General features: G+C 48.8%; 1 protein-coding gene and 1 long non-coding RNA gene across 8 annotated transcripts in view; one reads left to right on the top strand and one right to left on the bottom strand.

Annotated features, from left to right (window-relative positions):
• Window positions 1–5,207: 5,207 nt before the first annotated feature.
• LOC106025552 (uncharacterized) lies at window positions 5,208–9,059 on the top strand. The gene is made up of 3 exons (XR_001199152.3): window positions 5,208–6,894; window positions 7,367–7,495; window positions 8,498–9,059. It is a non-coding gene; the product is annotated as an uncharacterized LOC106025552 (long non-coding RNA).
• Hmgxb4 (HMG-box containing 4) overlaps window positions 8,925–16,955 on the bottom strand; it is a 32,680-nt gene continuing 24,649 nt past the window's right edge. For all 7 annotated transcript variants that reach the window (XM_013143003.3, XM_063255558.1, XM_063255555.1 and 4 more), the window contains 4 exons: window positions 16,784–16,889; window positions 16,206–16,375; window positions 11,664–11,786; window positions 8,925–11,048 (listed from right to left, as the gene is read on the bottom strand). In XM_013143003.3, the coding sequence (XP_012998457.1) occupies window positions 11,004–11,048; window positions 11,664–11,786; window positions 16,206–16,375; window positions 16,784–16,889 (444 nt within the window). In that variant the 3' untranslated portion in view covers window positions 8,925–11,003. The remainder of the gene's footprint in view (window positions 11,049–11,663; window positions 11,787–16,205; window positions 16,376–16,783; window positions 16,890–16,955) is intronic.

Here is a 16,955-nt window from a genome sequence, read left to right as displayed (position 1 = left end):
GCATGGGGAGGCCAGCAGCCTAAAAAGATGGGAGGCACCATGGCCTGCAGCCTGAGAAGGACCAGCATCTCTGCATCAGGGTTGTGGACAGGACTGTGCCCTGGTACAAGGCAGAAGCAGGCAGGTGGGGAGAGGACCAGGGCATGAGCAAGGCTGGAGAGCAGTTGAGTGCCAGCAGTGGGAGGAAGATAAGGCCAAGGCAGGCTGGAGGAGCCCTTTCCTCCGACAGCTCTGGTGGAGGCCACAGGAGGCTGGGTAGAGGAAACTGGCTTGGATCCCCCTGCCCCAGTGACCCGAGCAACTGTCATGGGCAGCTGCTGAGAAGGTCTCTGCACTACTGACCTGAGCCCCAGGGTGACTTCAGGATGCAGAGGGCCAGGTGCCAGACCTGTTTGTCTCTAGTACTGCTGCTGGCCCAGCATAGCCTCATCCTGCCCCCAGAGTCCAGAGGCAACTGCCGGGAAGGGAATGAGGTAAAGGCAGCCCCCGGGCCAAGACCACAGCAGTGGCCTCCACATTACCTGTCCTCACTTGGGAGTCTCTGTCTTGCATCTGCAGTGGGTTCTCGGCCTGGGCCTGCACAGTATCAGCTGGGCAGGGACGGTGTGTTGTGGTTGACAATGCACAGATACCACAGCCGTTCACCCTGCCTGGTCACCCTGGGATGGGCAGGACCAGGAAAGCCAGGTGACGGTGCCCTCTCGGCCACTCTCCTCTGTGGGCAGCACTGTGGACTCGGGCCCATTGCCTGCCAGGCCTGGCTGCCACCTTGTGCTTCTCTGGCTGCAAACTGTCAGGCCATGTGCCCCCTGCGGGTCTCACTTCCTCCTAACCCAGGCATGGACTGAAGGCGCTCCCCACATTGGTGACCACTCCCCACCCTCACAGAGAGAGGAGAAGCCGAGACAGTTTGTGAGCTGCAGACAAGTGGTGGGAACCCACACAGGTCTGGTCCTCAGATCCACAGTGGGAACCAGCACAGGGTGCCCTCAGCAGGTGGACACTTGCCCAGGCCTGCAGGGCAGCCAATGGGCGCTGAGTTCACAGAGACCTCCCAGCTGTCAGAGCAGGAAGAGAGTTGGCACAGCCTATTCCCTGAAGACTGCCTCACCTCCTGCTGCATGTGACAGAGATGGCTGCCACCAACCTCCCTGGTTCCACCCTGCTTCAGATAGGACTGGCTGTGTTCGACCAGCAGGACCTGTTTGCTGACTGACTCCCTGAAGGCTGAGGTCACATCTGGCAACACAACACTCTCCGAGGCCTTTGCTTGCCCCTTTGGCAACAGCTGCTGTGTGGGAACTCTTACTTTCCTTCCATCTGACCATTCCTGGAACTTTCTTTCTTTCTTTGTTTCTTTTTTTGTATTGTTTTTGAGACAGGCTCTGGTTATATAGTTCAGGCTGGATCTGAACTCACTGTGCAGTCCTAGCTGGCTTCAAACTTGTGGCAATCCTTTTGCCTCAGTCTCCCAAGTGCTGGGATTACAGGTGTGCACCACCATGCCTGGCTTGTTGGTCTCATTTTAACCTCCACAGAATCATCTAGCATGTTCACCAAGCATTAGGGTATACTGGCCTGAGTTGACATATGTGTTAGCCAGCAGAGTGGTTCTTTCTACTGCCTGCATCCCAGTGAACCAACCCTGTCTGTCCCTAAATTCTGTGCTGGCCCCTGTGGCCAGGCTGGCCTCTCCCTCCTCTGCCCGCTTGCTCTCCTTGTCCTTGTGTGTAGCGGCCCCCCACAGCACTTGCCAGTGCTCCATCAGCTGCCATGATTCCATATCCAAAGCCCCTTGTCCAGGGTGGGGCTGGCACCTGAGGCCAGGTCCCTGGGCAGAGACAGAACTCTGGCAGAGAGCCAAAAGCCACTGACATGTGTCCTGGGGCGTGGCATAGGGCTCCCAGCACTTACGGAGGCACACAGACTGATGTGTTCACTTTAACGCAGGATGGAATAAACCACGAATTAGCTCTTTCAAAGCCACGATTTCAGGGCAGTAATTACATGAGATGAGGTCAAATTAACACAGGTGATCCAGTTAAAGGACAATAGCCACCAAGGTGGCCTGCAGTGGACACAAACCTAAGCTTGCTGCTGACTGAGTGGCATCTGGATGGTAGGGGTTTAGATCCAGAACTCCTGGATGAAGTAGAGAATCAACCTGCCCAGCATCTACCTGTTTCTCCCCAGATGAGGGCCCCCAGTTAATCAGAAGACATGGAGGTTTCTGTTTTTCCCCTGAGACCAGAAGATGGGGAAACTGTGGATTCTTATTTCACTAAGCTCAGGGTGGGGAAAAAAAACCTATTTACCATTCTACCCAGAGTTAGCCCAATGCCTTGGGTCCCGAGTGCACAGCAGCTCCCACCTACACTTGGAACCTGAGCTGTCTGTGAATATGACAGCCAGTCTGCCTAGGACCTTGGGCACCGAAACCAACACAAACTCAGGGCCTCGGCCAGCAACTCAGTCCTGCTCAGGAATGCTGACCACAGGGTGGAAAATCCCATGCCGCCTCCTGCCTGGCAAGTCCAGCCAGGTGCTTTGCAGTGCTAGACATAGCACCCAAGTGACAGGCCTAGCACTGGACTCACTGCACAGGAACAAAGCTGGACACAGGTCAAGTCGCCTGCTCCGAGCCACTGTGCATACAGCTGGTGCAAAACCCTGCTGAAGGCAATTCTGTCATTCTGGCTCCTGCACGCTGGATCAGGACACTGCTGCTTCAGACTCACAGGCTTCCCAGGCACATATGGGCTAAGGGAGCGACTAACTTGGGCCACCTTCCAGCCTCCCTGGCATGGGTGCTCTGGAGCCCACATTAAGGAGCACAGCCCGACCCCTGCCAGCTAGTATGACGTGAAGGTCAGCTACCTATGGACCCACGAAACAGACACAGTCTGCTTCTGTGTGGCCTAAGAAAGACAGAAGGTCTTGATACTTTTAAGTGACAGGAACAAAAGCCAAAGGACAACATGTCTCCTGGCATGTGAAAAGGACGACCTTCAACTGGCTGTCTCGTTAGTACATGGCCATTCCCATACATCACTCCTGTTGAAGGCTGCGCCTATACAATAACAGTTGTGCTGGGTGGCTGCAACAGAGACTGTGCATGCTCACTCTGTGGCCCTTACAGGAGAAGCTGGGGACTCTGCTCTGGTTTACTCTGGCAGCCATGCAGACATTCAGCAGCAGCAGCAGCTCACTACCCATCAAGGCAGGTGCATCTCTGATTGGCTCCAGGGCTGGCTATTTACACCATTTCTCCCGTCACTGAGGTCTCCTTGCCTCTCGACCTGGCAATCAGTTCTCTTGCCTATCCACAGCCTTAGTGTCTCACTTTCTGTCTTCCTGCCAGTGCCGGCTTAGCCTGGACCCCTCTTCTTTTCTGGGGGGGGTGGTGGTGGTGGTAAGTGAGGACAATGGGCAGTGCACAAGGCATGGTCAGGAGTAGAACAAGTGCCAGCCCAGCTCTACAGGACCCCAGCCTGCTGTCTGAGCATGTTAGCTGTCCACCTGGTTTCCAGCGGCCCTGCATTTTCACGCTTCCTTCCTATGGCTGCCTGGTGAGGCCTATAGGGACTCAAGGACAGCTCTTTCCACCTCTTTTCCAAGTGCTGAGCTTTCCACCTCACCCAGCATCCACCACTCCAGGGGCAGGCTGGTCTCTTGGACCAGTCTCTGGGTTTGTAGCTTGATTTCACAAGTGTAGGAGACTGAGAGCAGAAACAGATGCTGGGGATCTCTGACATCTGACATCTGTCTGTGAACCCAGCCACTGAGATGTGGATGCAAAGAGTCTTTAATAGGGCTTGAAATGCTCAAAAGACAGCTGTGTTAGCTGTGCCCAGAACAGGGGCTCTAGGACCCTCTTTGGCCAAGCTGCTCCCTTGGGAAGGACCTGGACCTGGTATAAGCCCAAGAAGCACATACCCATGACGTATGGGTAGATAACAAGGCCCATCTGGAGGCTGGAGGATGGTATAGCCTGAGGCATTGTTGTGAGAACTGAGAGACTGGATCTGCACCCTACCCATGGGGGCTGTGATACTCTGGACCTGGAGACTGACTCCTGGTGAAACTGAAAACACAGGAAACCTCACAGGGTCATCCTTTTTCCTTTCCTGTCTCCTGCTGGGTACCAATATCATGATAGTGAAGGGCAGCTAGGTAAGTGAGACATCCCTGTTCTCAAGAAGTGCAGTTTAGGCAGGGTGTGGCGGCACACACCTGTAATCCCAGCACTCAGGAGGCAGAGGCAGGATTGTGATGAGTTTGAGAACAGTCTAGGCTACATAGTGAGATCCTGTCTCGAAAAACAAACAAACAAATGAACAAAGAGAAGTGCAGTCCAGGTTAGGCATGATAGGCTCTGCTGTCCCAGCGCTCAGGGATGCTGAGGCAGGATCTCATGTTTAAGCCCAGCCTGGGCAACCTAGACACTATCTCAAAATAAAAAAAATTTAAAAAGATGTTGGGGATATGGTTTAGTATAAAGACCCATGGTTGAGTCCTTAATACTGAGAAAAATAAAAGAGTACAGGCTAGGTGAAGAGGAAGAGGTGTATAAGTGTGAACAGGACAGTGAGGTATTGGTGCAACAACGGCAGCCATGAGGTTTCCTGTCACCCCTGGGACAAGCTTGCTTCATGCTCAGAGCTGCCCTTAGTGGAGGAACCCAGAAGGCAGGAGCATAGGACAGGAGCTTGGGGGTCAAGACAGCCTCTGAGAAGAGGCAGTGATGCCTGCACTCTGACAACAGAAACAGTTCTGTGGGGCACATAGGAGTGGGTGCTCCAGCAGTGTTATCCACAAGTATCTGTGTGCGAGGCTGGACCAGAGCTCTGTGGGTTAAGCGACTCTGTTGGTTAGTGTCACAGAATCCACTGCTCTACCAGGACACTGTCCTCATGACTTTGCTCTCAGCACCAACTGGAGGAGAGACTATTTCACTCTTGTTGTGAGGGGCCTGCAAACCCTCCAACAGACGGCCTTCCATCTCCAGCAAGTATACAGTGGAGTGGTGTGCACAGGAGCTCTTACTGTGGGAAGGCTGAGGCAGTGCATGGCCTGAGACCAGAAATTCAAGACCAGCCTGAGCACCATGGAGAGGCTGATACTTCATTTCAAAACACAAAACAGTCACAGACAACGAACAGTCCTTCTGGCCCTACATGCAGAAGAACTTGGACAGCAAGGGCTTTAGTGAGGACAACAGCTCTTCGTGTAGCCTTACTGTAGAGAAGCTTCAGCTTTGGCTTAACTCTCAGCAGCTTTGGGTGGCTCATTTCTGCTTTTAGAGGTGTCCTTGGGTAAGGTGGACCTCCACCTCCCTCCAGCTGGATGGGCCAAGCCCACAAATATGCCTGGGGACTTGTTTGAATGCAAATTTTTGGGATCCCCTGGGCTGGGGCACTGCCATGTCACCTTAATGAGCCCCAAAGAGGATTGTGGGTGTGCAGAACAGGGGTGGTGGGTCCCAGGGTGAGCTCCTCCAAGCAGCAATCTCATCCCCTGAGATCAGATGTGCAACGCTCTCTTGGAAGTCTTTTTACCCATGAAATGCAATCCATCAGGGAAAGAAGAAACGCAATTCTTTAGCAGCTGAAGCCCAGAGCAAGGTAAGCTTGTCCAGGAAGCCTGGGGAAAAGGCAGCTGACTTTGAAGGCAGATCTGTTTTACTTATTTTGAAGTAGGAAGATTCTACAAGGGCAACTTTTCTCCAGTCCTGCAGGGTGGCTCCAGGATATATGAATATTGGGGGGTCGGGCTGCGCCTGTGTGTCCTCTGGGTCCCCTGTCTGGTGACTCCCGGGGTGGGCGTGTGTGGGGGGCTCGGGCCACATTTAAGCGTCCTCTGGGTTCCCTGCACGATGACTCCCAGGGTGGATGTGTTTGCAGGTTCGGCCTGCATTTGTGTCCCCCGGTTCTCCTGCGTCCCCTGTTGAAGGCTGACGATAGGTTCACAACAGCCACCTATACCCGGGGCAAGCGCGACACGGCGGTGACAGCTGGGACGAGTAAGAACGTTCCGGGCACAGAGAGGACCCCGCTTCCTGGTGAGGCGGAGTTCCACAAGGCCGCCTGGTTTCTCCACGCTGGCCGCGCTCTCAGCACCGGCACACACGATCTTTCGCCGAGTTCTCAGTGACCCCGGCTCTAGAGACCCGAGGGGTGCTCCGAGGTCCCTTTAACCCCGAAAACTTTCTCCCTCCACTCGCGACCCCCGCTGCGCGCACATTGGTGGACCGCCACACTGGGCCCGCCTTCGCCCTCACCGATTGGTTCCCACAAGCATCCATCCCTGAGAGAGGCTTCCTATGAGACTGCTCTCTTGCCCATCAAAGATGGGCGGGTCGGGTGCGACTCACTACCCTCAGCACCCTCCTTGCCTCTCGAGGGGGCCGGACCGGAGCCGCCAGAAGCCGAGGCTGCACGGGGCTCCAGAGACTCACCGATGCGCTGTCCCACCGGGGAGCTGAACGGGTTTCCCAAGAGAAAGTCCATGGCCGCGGCAGTCGCTGCCACTAACCGGGTAATCAGCTGACAGCAACCGCCGGCGCCGCCAACCCGTGACGTGACGCGCCAGCGGCTGGAGGAGAGGCCGAGCGCTCAGGGCAGGTCTCCGCCCAGATGCGTCACGCACGCGGGGCGAGGCCGCCAAACCGGGTCCCGAGCGCGGCGCCGTGGTCCAGGGGCGTGGCCTAAGGGTCCGCGTCGGAAGCGGGAGGGGATTGGTCCTTTCCCTGCGCCGGAAGTGGAGTTCGGGCGCTGTTCGCTTGCTGAGCTGCGGTGGCTTGGCGGAGTGGCCAGGCGTGGGCCGTCGGCATGTAAACACGAGTCCCCATTCTCTCTGCTTGAGATCCAAGACTTGGCACCATTGTTTTGCAAGGTCAGTGGTTCCATTGACCTAATTTAAAGAAAGCAGTGGGTCTTTGTGAAGAACAAAAGCCGATGAAGTTTCGCTCCTAATCCGAGGGCCTCCCGGAGAGGCCAGGCTGAGACCGTGACAGGGCTTTCCCAGCTGTGTGAGTTAAGCCTCTTTGGCTTCCTGGCCGCGGACCACGTGCACAGGCGACCCACGCGCTGGGTCACCAAATATCCTTGAGAGCCACTGCGGCCAAGGCCGGGCCACCGCAGGGTGCTTTAACATTTTATTGATCGCGTGCTGCGAATTTTGCACCTAAAAGGCTAAATTTAATTGGCACACATTTTGGCTGCCTAATGACTAGATGAATGTTGTGATGACTGCCATGTGTTCACTTGTTTGAGCTGCGGTGCAGCATCTACAGTATAAAAACTACTTAGAGGCCTCTAGTGCTTAACAGAACCCTGTCAACATCTGCCCTTTCCCACTGGGCTAGGTGCTCCACGGGGCTGGAGGACTCCGCCTCTTCTGGTCGTAACTATGGAAATGTAAGCGACGTAGTCCACCTTTCCGTAGAGGCTCCTGCACTGTAGCCATGTACATTTACGATGACCTTCATATTAAGGTACTTACACGTCTTGCTTCCTGTAAGCATACTGCGAACGTTTTTTCACTGATGGCTTTGGTTTTTGAGACAGGCGGGTGTCCAATGTGATCACAGGTGTGCAGCACCACACCCACCTCACTGATGACTTTGAATATATCCATGTTAGGTGGCGATTTGCTAAGTTTTTGTGAACTTTATTCTTCAGAAACAAATCATTTATAGCTATTACAGGGAAGTGGAAGCATGTTTTTATTTTTTGAGAGTTTTTTGCTATGTTGTCCAGGCTGCCCTTGAGTTTGTGGCGCTCCTCCTGCCGCAGCCTCATGAGTACTGGGATTACAAGCATGTATCATCGTGCCCTGCTGTTTTTGTCTTTTGGGACAGGGTCTCACTATACACTTCATGCTGGCCTTGAACTCAAGTGATCTTTCTGCCTCAGCCTCTGGAGTGCTGGGATTACAGGTGTATGCCATCACTCTTGTGCGTGTGTTAATTGATAAACAGAGATGTAAAAGGAAAATATTCTTAGTACAAAGCTGCCAGGCCTGCTTGTGCACAGCTGTAATCCCAGTACTCCAGGAAATTGAGGCAGGAAGATCAGAAGTTTGAGCCCAGTCTGGGCAACTAAGTGATGCTGGCTCAAACAAAAAACCCCAAACAAAACAACAAAAGAAAACAATTTTTAAAAAGGGCTGGGGAGGCTGTAGATGCAAAGACCCTGGGTTCAAGCCCCATTTCAGAGAAAATTGATTGCTTTTAAAGTATGTGTTAACAAGGAAAAAAGTGACTTGGGAAGATGTTTGATTTTAATTTTCCTTTTTAAATGTTTCAGTAATATTTGTATCATGCTTTGCTAAAGGTAATAAAAGTCCCTTTTCGTGGCTGCATAAATGTAATCTATTATTTCATTTAAATTCTTCCTAGAGAAAAATCAAGATACCCAAGGTTTAAAGATCATCATATATAAATAAATAAATAAAAACATATATATTTCCTGCTTTTTTTTTTTTTTTCTTTTAGGTTGCTTGGGACTACAGAAAATGTTCACAGTTCTGTTTGCCAGTAAACAGCAAGGACTATCAGATGCTCGGGCTTTGCAATTTGTTTATTTTATTTTATTTTGTCTTTTTCCTTTTTATCAGTACCAGGGATCGAACTCATGACTGCCTGCTTGCAAGGCAGGTGCTTATGCCGCTGAGCTAAATCCCCACTCAGCCCCATGGCTTTGCAATTTGTAAAAGACAGTGAAGAGCATTTACAGTGTAAAAGTTAATTAATGGTAAGATGGTTGGTAGGAAAATGGCTGAAGTTAGTAATTTCACTTCTACTTCAAATTCTTTATTTTGGAGAAAATTACAGTACAACAAAAGGTGAAAAACAGCTAAATTTTATAATTTCATAGCAAGTCTGATAAGCATGATTAGGGAAAAGACAGCTGAGACTAAACTACAAATATTAAAAATGTGATTTTTAATAATATAAGTACAAAATTTTATTTCTTTATACAATCATAATGACATTTGGGTCAAGCCACTGGAATTTAAAAAAACAAAATAAAACAAGGATATAAAAACTGCAAGAAGGTCTGGATCCAAAGTTTTTCCTCTATGAAGTACCAAATACCACAAGACACAGATTATCATATAAATGTGTACAAATCGTAAATACAAATATACTAGGGCTGGATTTCAAAGGAAAAAGCAAATGAACAAAAAAAAGCAGATTCTTGCCAGGACTTCATTAACATGTTCTCACTGACTTGAACTATAGGTGGTATGTACATGGCAGTCCCATGGGGCAGCGTGTATCACCTGATGGGACCATTCCTGCCCCCCACCATGGGACAGTCATGCCTGTACTGCTGGTGGTTCAGAGCCTCCCGGCAGTGAGTCACATGGTCATGCCCCCACCAATGTAGGCCTGCCTGCCTGTGTGCCACCCCCCACTGAGTCCTGTCTGACAGGGAGCTCCCCTGGGAACCAGTGAGGACTGGACACGGTCCTGGCATGTGCAAGCTAACATTCTGCTCTCCTTGATTTCGGTTCCTAACATTCCTGTTTCCTTGATCAAATGCAAAACTACTCTGAGCTGAGTGAGCTCAATGCCAGAGCGCCTTTGAGGAGCATGGCCTCCTGTAATTGCTGGCTGGCGAAGGGGGAGCTGCACAGGACGTGTGCTAGTTGCACTGTCCCCAGAGCCTCACAGTGGCCCTGGCCAGCTGGCATGGCTCAGCAAGAAGTCACCAACTGAAAACCATCCACTGTCCAGTTCTTTCCACCTGGGACACAGGTCTGGCTCTTTGGAAATAAGGGCAGCAGGGAATGGTAATATTTCTTTATTTCACTTTTTTTGACATTATTGAAGGGTTTGAAATTCTCTATGAAGAATTAGAACCACAATATGATGATTCTTTTTTTGAGATATAAGACCTTGAAGTATAGATGATTTGGAGTTTTCAGAACAGACCAGAGGAAGGAAGAAAGGGGAAGTAACCAATCTGTATCTACAATATGCTGCTGCTGGTGGAGGCTTTTGTTATTATTAAATTATATATACACAAATTTACAGCATAAATTAAAATCCAAGAAATTTAGAGTTAAATACACATAATTAAAATACACATCCACACACATATAAATAAACCTACATGAGAACTGAGTCATGTTGCAGTTCACTCACATGTGGAACGGTGCTGTATCTGCCCACAGGGAAACCGGTAAGATGAACCCGAGAGCCATGTGGGGCAATGCTTATCTTCCATCACCACCGAGAAACTAAGCAGCAGAATCTGGGGGCTTGGTGGGCAGTCTAGCATGGCCAATGAAAGACACCGGCTTTCGGGTTTGCAGACCAAATGCTGAGGGCCAGCGTACAACACGTGTAGCTTTCCCCCTCAGGAATTTCTTGCTGCCAGGAATCAACGTCACTCTTGGCCTCTCTCGAGGTTGCCATTGGTACCAGTGATTGCAGTGAGTTTTGGGACGTGGACACTGTAGGAAGGACTGCAGTGACCCCTACTCAGCCCACCTAAACTATCTCAGTAGCTACCGTGGGCAGGATAGCGTCACCTCCCACCAAGGTCACTTGCGCAGCTGGCATCTTTCATAGTCCTCCTTACATTTCAACTGTAAGACAGGTAAGGCAAATGGTCAGTGATGGGTCTGGAGGTACCACTGATTTGGAAAAAGTCACACTTTAGCTGTCAATGGCAGGAGCACTTGGCACCTACAACAAGCCCCCAGTCCCAAGTGACACTGATTTTTAAGGCAGATTTATCCACCACAAGAGAATAAAGAGTCCCAAGCCCCTATTCCTGCCAAAGTTTCCTCTTAGCTACACCTTTGCCATATCATAAAATAACTAAAGCAAAGTAGTTAGAGTCCTATGTACTGTACATTACATATATATAATACATAGATATAAAATTTAAAACGCACATCCAGAGGCCAATGAAGGGGCTGTAACAGTGATATATACACCAACCAGCAACGGGCTGGGGAGGGTTCTGTCCCAGGGTTCTTTGTTGTCACAGTCCAGGCATGATGTAAGCAATGTTGTCTAGTGTGTTTGACTGTAAAACAAGGAGAACAGATTCAACTGAGGAGTACTTCCCAGGGTGCTAGGAGGCACATTTCTCTGTTCAAGGGGAGAGCCAAGGAGGGAGGTAGAGTTGGAGCAGCAGAGGGTGGAAGGCATTAGGAGGTCTGTTACATTAGGAGCTACTCTGCTGACCCTCTCCTGTTAATCCCAGTATCATATATATGTAATTTTTTTTTTTTTTTTTTTTTTTTTTTGTCTTCTCGAGACAGGGTCTCACTATGCACTATGCTGGCCTTAAGCTCATTTTGTAGCCCAGGCTGGTCTCCACTTGCTGTGATCATCCTGGCTCAGCCTCCCAAGTGCTGGGATTACAGGCATGCACAACCATGTCCAGCAATGCCAGTATCAATGAGGCAGAAAACTGCCGCACTATCTGTGTATAGAAGAGCAAGTAGAGGTATGATACCTCAAGGGCTAGACTGCTTGTCCCCACATTACTGTTCTGGAGAGTGGCACATTTTCTGGTCTCGCTCCAAGCACAGCGTTCAACAGTGCAGCACAACATTCCATGGGCCAAGGGGCTCAGGAGCACGCCTGCTCCCGAGGAGCCTGACCCCCTGCATCCAAGGAAAATAGGAAAACTCACCAAGACCTGCTTGGGACAGCCGTTCAGCTCAGGTAGCTGTGTGGTCAGACACGCCAAGGGGCCAAGAGCACAGATGATAGAATCCAGAAGTACCGACAAACTGCCGGACACGGCCACCATGCCCTGAAAGGAGAGGGGACTTGTCACGCACACCTGTGTGCTCTCCCTTTCCTGACTTCCTCGTGTGCCATTCATTTGCTTGTCCATTCATTCATTCATTCATTCATTCATTCATTGTCTTTTCGAGACAGGGTTTCACTATGCAGTTTAGACTGGCATTTAACTCACTTTGTAGCCCAAGCTGGCCTCGAATTCATAGCAATTCTGCCTCTGCTTCCTGAGTGCTGGGATTAGAGATATGTGCCACCATGCCTTGCCATGTGGCTTTTATTTTATTTTGGTACCAGGGATCGAACTCATGACCTCTTGCTTGCTAGACAGGCGCTTACACACTGAGCTAAATCTCCAGCCCTGCCTGGTGGCTTGTAACAAATCTTGGACCCTTCTGTCTGTAAAATGAAACTTACATAGGCCGGGGGATCTACTCTGATGATTCTGGAAGTTACTTAAAGAGGAAACTTTCATAGTATACTTCCAGGTCTCCTCTTTGTATTCATAATCCACTGTATCTGCTCTGGAGAGCTGCTGGGAAGATCTGTGAGCTCATGTATGCAAAAGCACATCTGTCACAAGCCCCAAGAGCAACTCAAGTGTGATGACTCAACCTTGCTACTTTATATACTCCCACTTAAATAACCATGCACACATTTCTTGACATAGCTGAGATCACCATTCCATGCTGAAGTAAATTCTACATCTCACACACTTCACATCATCTATACCTGTGCTCTAAAGAGGTGAGAAGGAGCCCACTTGTGGTACACCCACTGCTCAGAAGCACTGTAAGGGACTGGATTTGAGTTCTGTACCTGGCCTAGCTGCTGATTGGCTGGGCCTGAAATAGTAAGTGTAAAGCATTGGCACAGCTTGCAGTATGTGGAAAGTGATTACTACTCTCATCACCCGCAAAGTGCATCCCTGGCTGTCCGCTGGGTGACCTCTTGGCTATCTTTCAATCTCGACATGCCTGAAAGAGGAATAACCTTCTTATTCTAATCTACCCCTTAGTCCCGTTAGCCTACCAAAGTCATTGCCATTCTCGCAGCTGTCCAGGCCTGAGGCTATGCTGTCACCAACTTTTCCTTCACTCTTCTTGCCCTCTCCTTTTGGGGCTGTGGTCCAGTGAGAGGGTAAGAGCTTATACTCTGAGGACACACTCCAAATTCAACTGTCAACACTAGGGCCTAAGCTTCTGAGCAAAAGACTCCATCTAAGCCTGTTTTTTCTTTGGTAAAATGAGAAACAAAAATACTGCCTGTCCTAAAGCTGCCATGTGAATTAAATGAATTAATCTACATAGAGCGTTCTGAACTAGAGTTGGCAGACTAAGCATCTAGCAAATGTTAGCAAACAGCAATATCATTCATCACTTTTGCCTACAACTAGCTACACCTAATGTACTATGCCTGAATCTCCAAACTGATGCTAAGTCCCTCAAGGACAGAAACTCTGCCCCTCTCTCATTTATGTGCTACCTATGACAAGTGTCCCATAACAGATCCAGAGAGGCTCTGTGGAAGGGTGGTCCAACAGCAACTCTTGAGTTCAGGCTGTGCAGCCAGGAAAATGCTCAAGAAGCATCTGCTAAACTAATCCACATCTTCACTGTATCTAGACATTGCTCTAATGCTTCTCCAACTCTGATCTCTCTTTATCCACAACCTCCAAAATAGCAGGTCTCAAAAGAACTGAATAGGAGCTCTGCTCATACCCATCCCCACTCAAAAGAGCCCTGCAGTTCCCAAACAACAGAGTATAAACACTGCAGAGTCCGTGAAGAACCCCTGTACTCTAGTTTCTAGACTTTATTTTCCACCTAATGCTTATTGCTAAAATGAAACTTACTGTTTTAATATTTCAGTGAAAATTTTCAAATAAAACCCAAGGAAGACCAACACACAAGATAGCTAAAATGTCTATTCCTCGATGGATCACCCTCATCCCTTCCTGTAGAAGACCAGGGCTGCAAAACCTGCCGTCTCTCCAACATCCTGCGGGACACACTCCCTGCTCATCTGTTCAGATCAGCTTGGATACCGCCTCCCTTTCACAGTGCCTTTCCCTGACTCCCTGCTCTGTTCTCCACAGTCTTCGTGCTACTTGAGTAGCACAGGGTGGCAGGAGGGCACAGGCAGGAGGGGAGCAGGCTGGGGACTTGCTTGAGTACTTCTGTGGATCGATATCCATCTGTGACCTTCACTCAACTCCCTAGGCCCAATTACCAATCTCTAAGTTCCCTTAACTGTGATATGTGCTTCCACGTTGCAAATAGGTGATACAACTTTGATAGTTACATGCCCCATTATGAACACTAGAGAAAAATTAGGACATTACTTTTGCAACATCAAGAATCACTGCAAAAGGATTTATTTACTTAGCAGCCCTGGGAATTGAACACAGGGCCTTTGTACTAAGCTACATCTCCTAATTTTTTAAAAAAAAAATTTGTGGCAGGGTTTTGCTAACCTGCTAAATTGTCCAGACTGAGCTTGAATTTACAATCCTCCTCCCTCTGCCTCCCACAGCACTGGGATTACGGAGGTATATGTCACAACACCCGGGTGGCTAAACAGACTTACTCAAATAAAACTGTAATTTTGGAATTAGATACCAGTGACAGGCTTACTGTGCTAGAAATATACAAAAATCCACTAAGTTCTGCACTTTAAAGGGTGAGTGCTATGGTATGTCAATCATATTGTAGCAAGACTTAAAAATATTAAACAGAAAATTTTAAAAATAAACAGTCCTAAGTTTTAAACTGCATGATCTTCTAAGCAGCATGAGATGGCTCTGTCCAGCCCTGTGGGCGGGGACCCATGCCCTGCTCTGCTCGGTGCCTCTGTGGGGTCAGTGGCTGACAAGCTCCCTGGGGGTCTGAGTGAGACTCCTGAAAAGAGCTACTGGACACTGTACATTAACTCTCACAGCAACTCTTCGCCTGAACTGGCTTGTTTTGAGAATTATACAAGCTTTTTGCCTTTCCAATTAGATTGTAACTTTCCCACTGATAGGTGTCCTGTGTGTTCAGATTTGTATTTCCCAAGTTACTAGAATGGCTTGATATTCACCAAACACTTGCTACACTAAATGGAAATATCTGGACTGTGGAAGGTATTTACAATGAAATATTTCTAAGTTTTTAGGAAACTTAACAGTGACTGAATATGAAAAACATAGATAAGGATCACAGATTATTTTATTCTGGGAATTCTTTTAGTCATTCAGATGAGTTTACGTGAGTGTTCCAGCTCTTTCTACACCAGCTGAATTTTTAGATTAACCAAAGAACTCAGATACAGCTTTACCTCTTGCAGCCTTTGGCATTTTATTTGCTAAACCACGGGATTAGCTCTGTTCCTGAGCTGACTTCTCGGTTTGTCTTACAGAAGTGGAACGCTGCAGCTTTGCAGGTCAAGTGACTCTGAAAGTAGAGTTTAAAGACCGATATGTCCCTCAGACACAGAGCACTATATGCTCAAGTGCAAAGTAATGAAGAGTGAGTATTTATTTATTGTCTTTTTGAGATAGGGTCTCACTATGCAGTTCAGACTGGCTTTGAGCTCACTTTGTAGCCCAGGCTGGTCTTGAACTTGCAACATCTTCAAGTGCTCAGATTATAGGTGTGTGCCACCATGCCTGGCTCATAATAAAGAGTTTAAAACCTCAACTTCCTCATTTATAATTTATTTTCAGAGAAACACAAAACATCTTTTATACAATCTAATTTCTACATGTAAAGCTTTGTTGGAAATGTGCTGAAAAATCCAAACCATCTTAGAAGTACAAGTAATGAAAACTGCTGTGGCATTTCCACTCACCTCTTCCACTGCTGTTTTGGTTTGTTTCTATTGAGACAGGGTCTTGGCATGCAGTTCAGGCTGGCCTTGAACTCACTGCATAAACCAGGCATGGCAGCACACTCTTATAACTGCAGAACTCAGGAGCCTGAGGCAGGAGGATCACTATGAATTTGGGACCACCTTGGGCTAGACAGTGAGACCCTGTCTTAAAAAAAAAAAACTCACTGCTGTAGCACAGGCTGGCCTCAAACTTGTGGTGGTCTTCCTGCCTCAGCCTCTTGAGTACTAAGATTACAGGGGTGTGCCACCACTTCCTGCTCCACTGTATTTTTAAAGAATACAAATCAGTTATAGGGAATTCTAACTTTTCTTCATGTTGCTTCATGAGTACAGCCATGTGGACTGTGTACATGCCATCTCTCTCAACCCTCAGCTCTGTGTTAGTGTGTTAGTGTGAGCTTTAAGAAGAAAATGCAGATTGGAGGCCAGACGAGCTCATCCCATGTCATCTTCTTCACTGCCTCTGTGTACCTGGCAGCTTCATCACAAAGCTACTTCTCAGCAAATGTAGGTGGAAGGGGTGGTGGCTCCAGACCCGAGCTGCGCAGAGCCATCTCACCTCTGTCTCCTGCAAGCGGTGTCCGATGAGGCTGAGGGACTCCCCCAGCAGCTGAAGGTGCGCAGCCACATCGATGGGCTCTGTCTCAGGAGCTCTGGCTGGTGATGCAGGTAACAGCACAGTGGAAGGTGGGGACTTCTTCTGGGGTGACAGGACTCCTGCAGCAGGAGCTGAGAAGAACAGTGGGGTGGGGGGAGGTGAAATTCGCCTGCAGCCTTAGATACCACAGAAGTGCTGCTCCCGACTTCCCTCCTTAGGAAGTATACCAGGCACTGGCAAAACTATGCCCTCTTCTGTGTGACCTGTGAGCTAAAAATAGTTTTACATTTTTAAAGGTCTGCAGGAAAAGACAGAGGTATCTGTGACAAAGTATGCATACAGCACATGGCCTGTGACATTACCTTCTGCATCTTTACAGAAAAAGTCTGCTGACCTTTGATTTATTTCCATTTTCTAAATCTGAACATCTTTTCTTGCTACCAGTAATGTCCAGTATAATGTGTGGCTGCTTCTAGTGTAAGCTGTTTTCCCAGTTTCTGACTAAGGCAGTGAGCGCATGAAGGGGAGATGATCATTACCTTTTACTTTGGTGGAGCCTTCTGAGCTGGACGCTTTTCTCTTCACAGTTGTAGCCTCCGCTTTGTTTTGCTTGTGTTGCAGATACTGAGCTTTCTGCTTCCAAATCTGCAATCAGATCAGTGTGCAAATGAAAAGATAAAACATAAAACAGAAGGTGGTCATGGTAAAACA

This window comes from Cavia porcellus, unplaced genomic scaffold (genome assembly GCF_034190915.1).
Source record: "Cavia porcellus strain 051 isolate PalLab524CR breed Dunkin Hartley unplaced genomic scaffold, mCavPor4.1 scaffold_8, whole genome shotgun sequence".
NCBI classification, from domain to species: domain Eukaryota; kingdom Metazoa; phylum Chordata; class Mammalia; order Rodentia; family Caviidae; genus Cavia; species Cavia porcellus.
The sequence above is the reverse complement of the archived record's forward strand: the minus strand, read 5'-3'. Positions and strand labels throughout refer to the sequence as shown.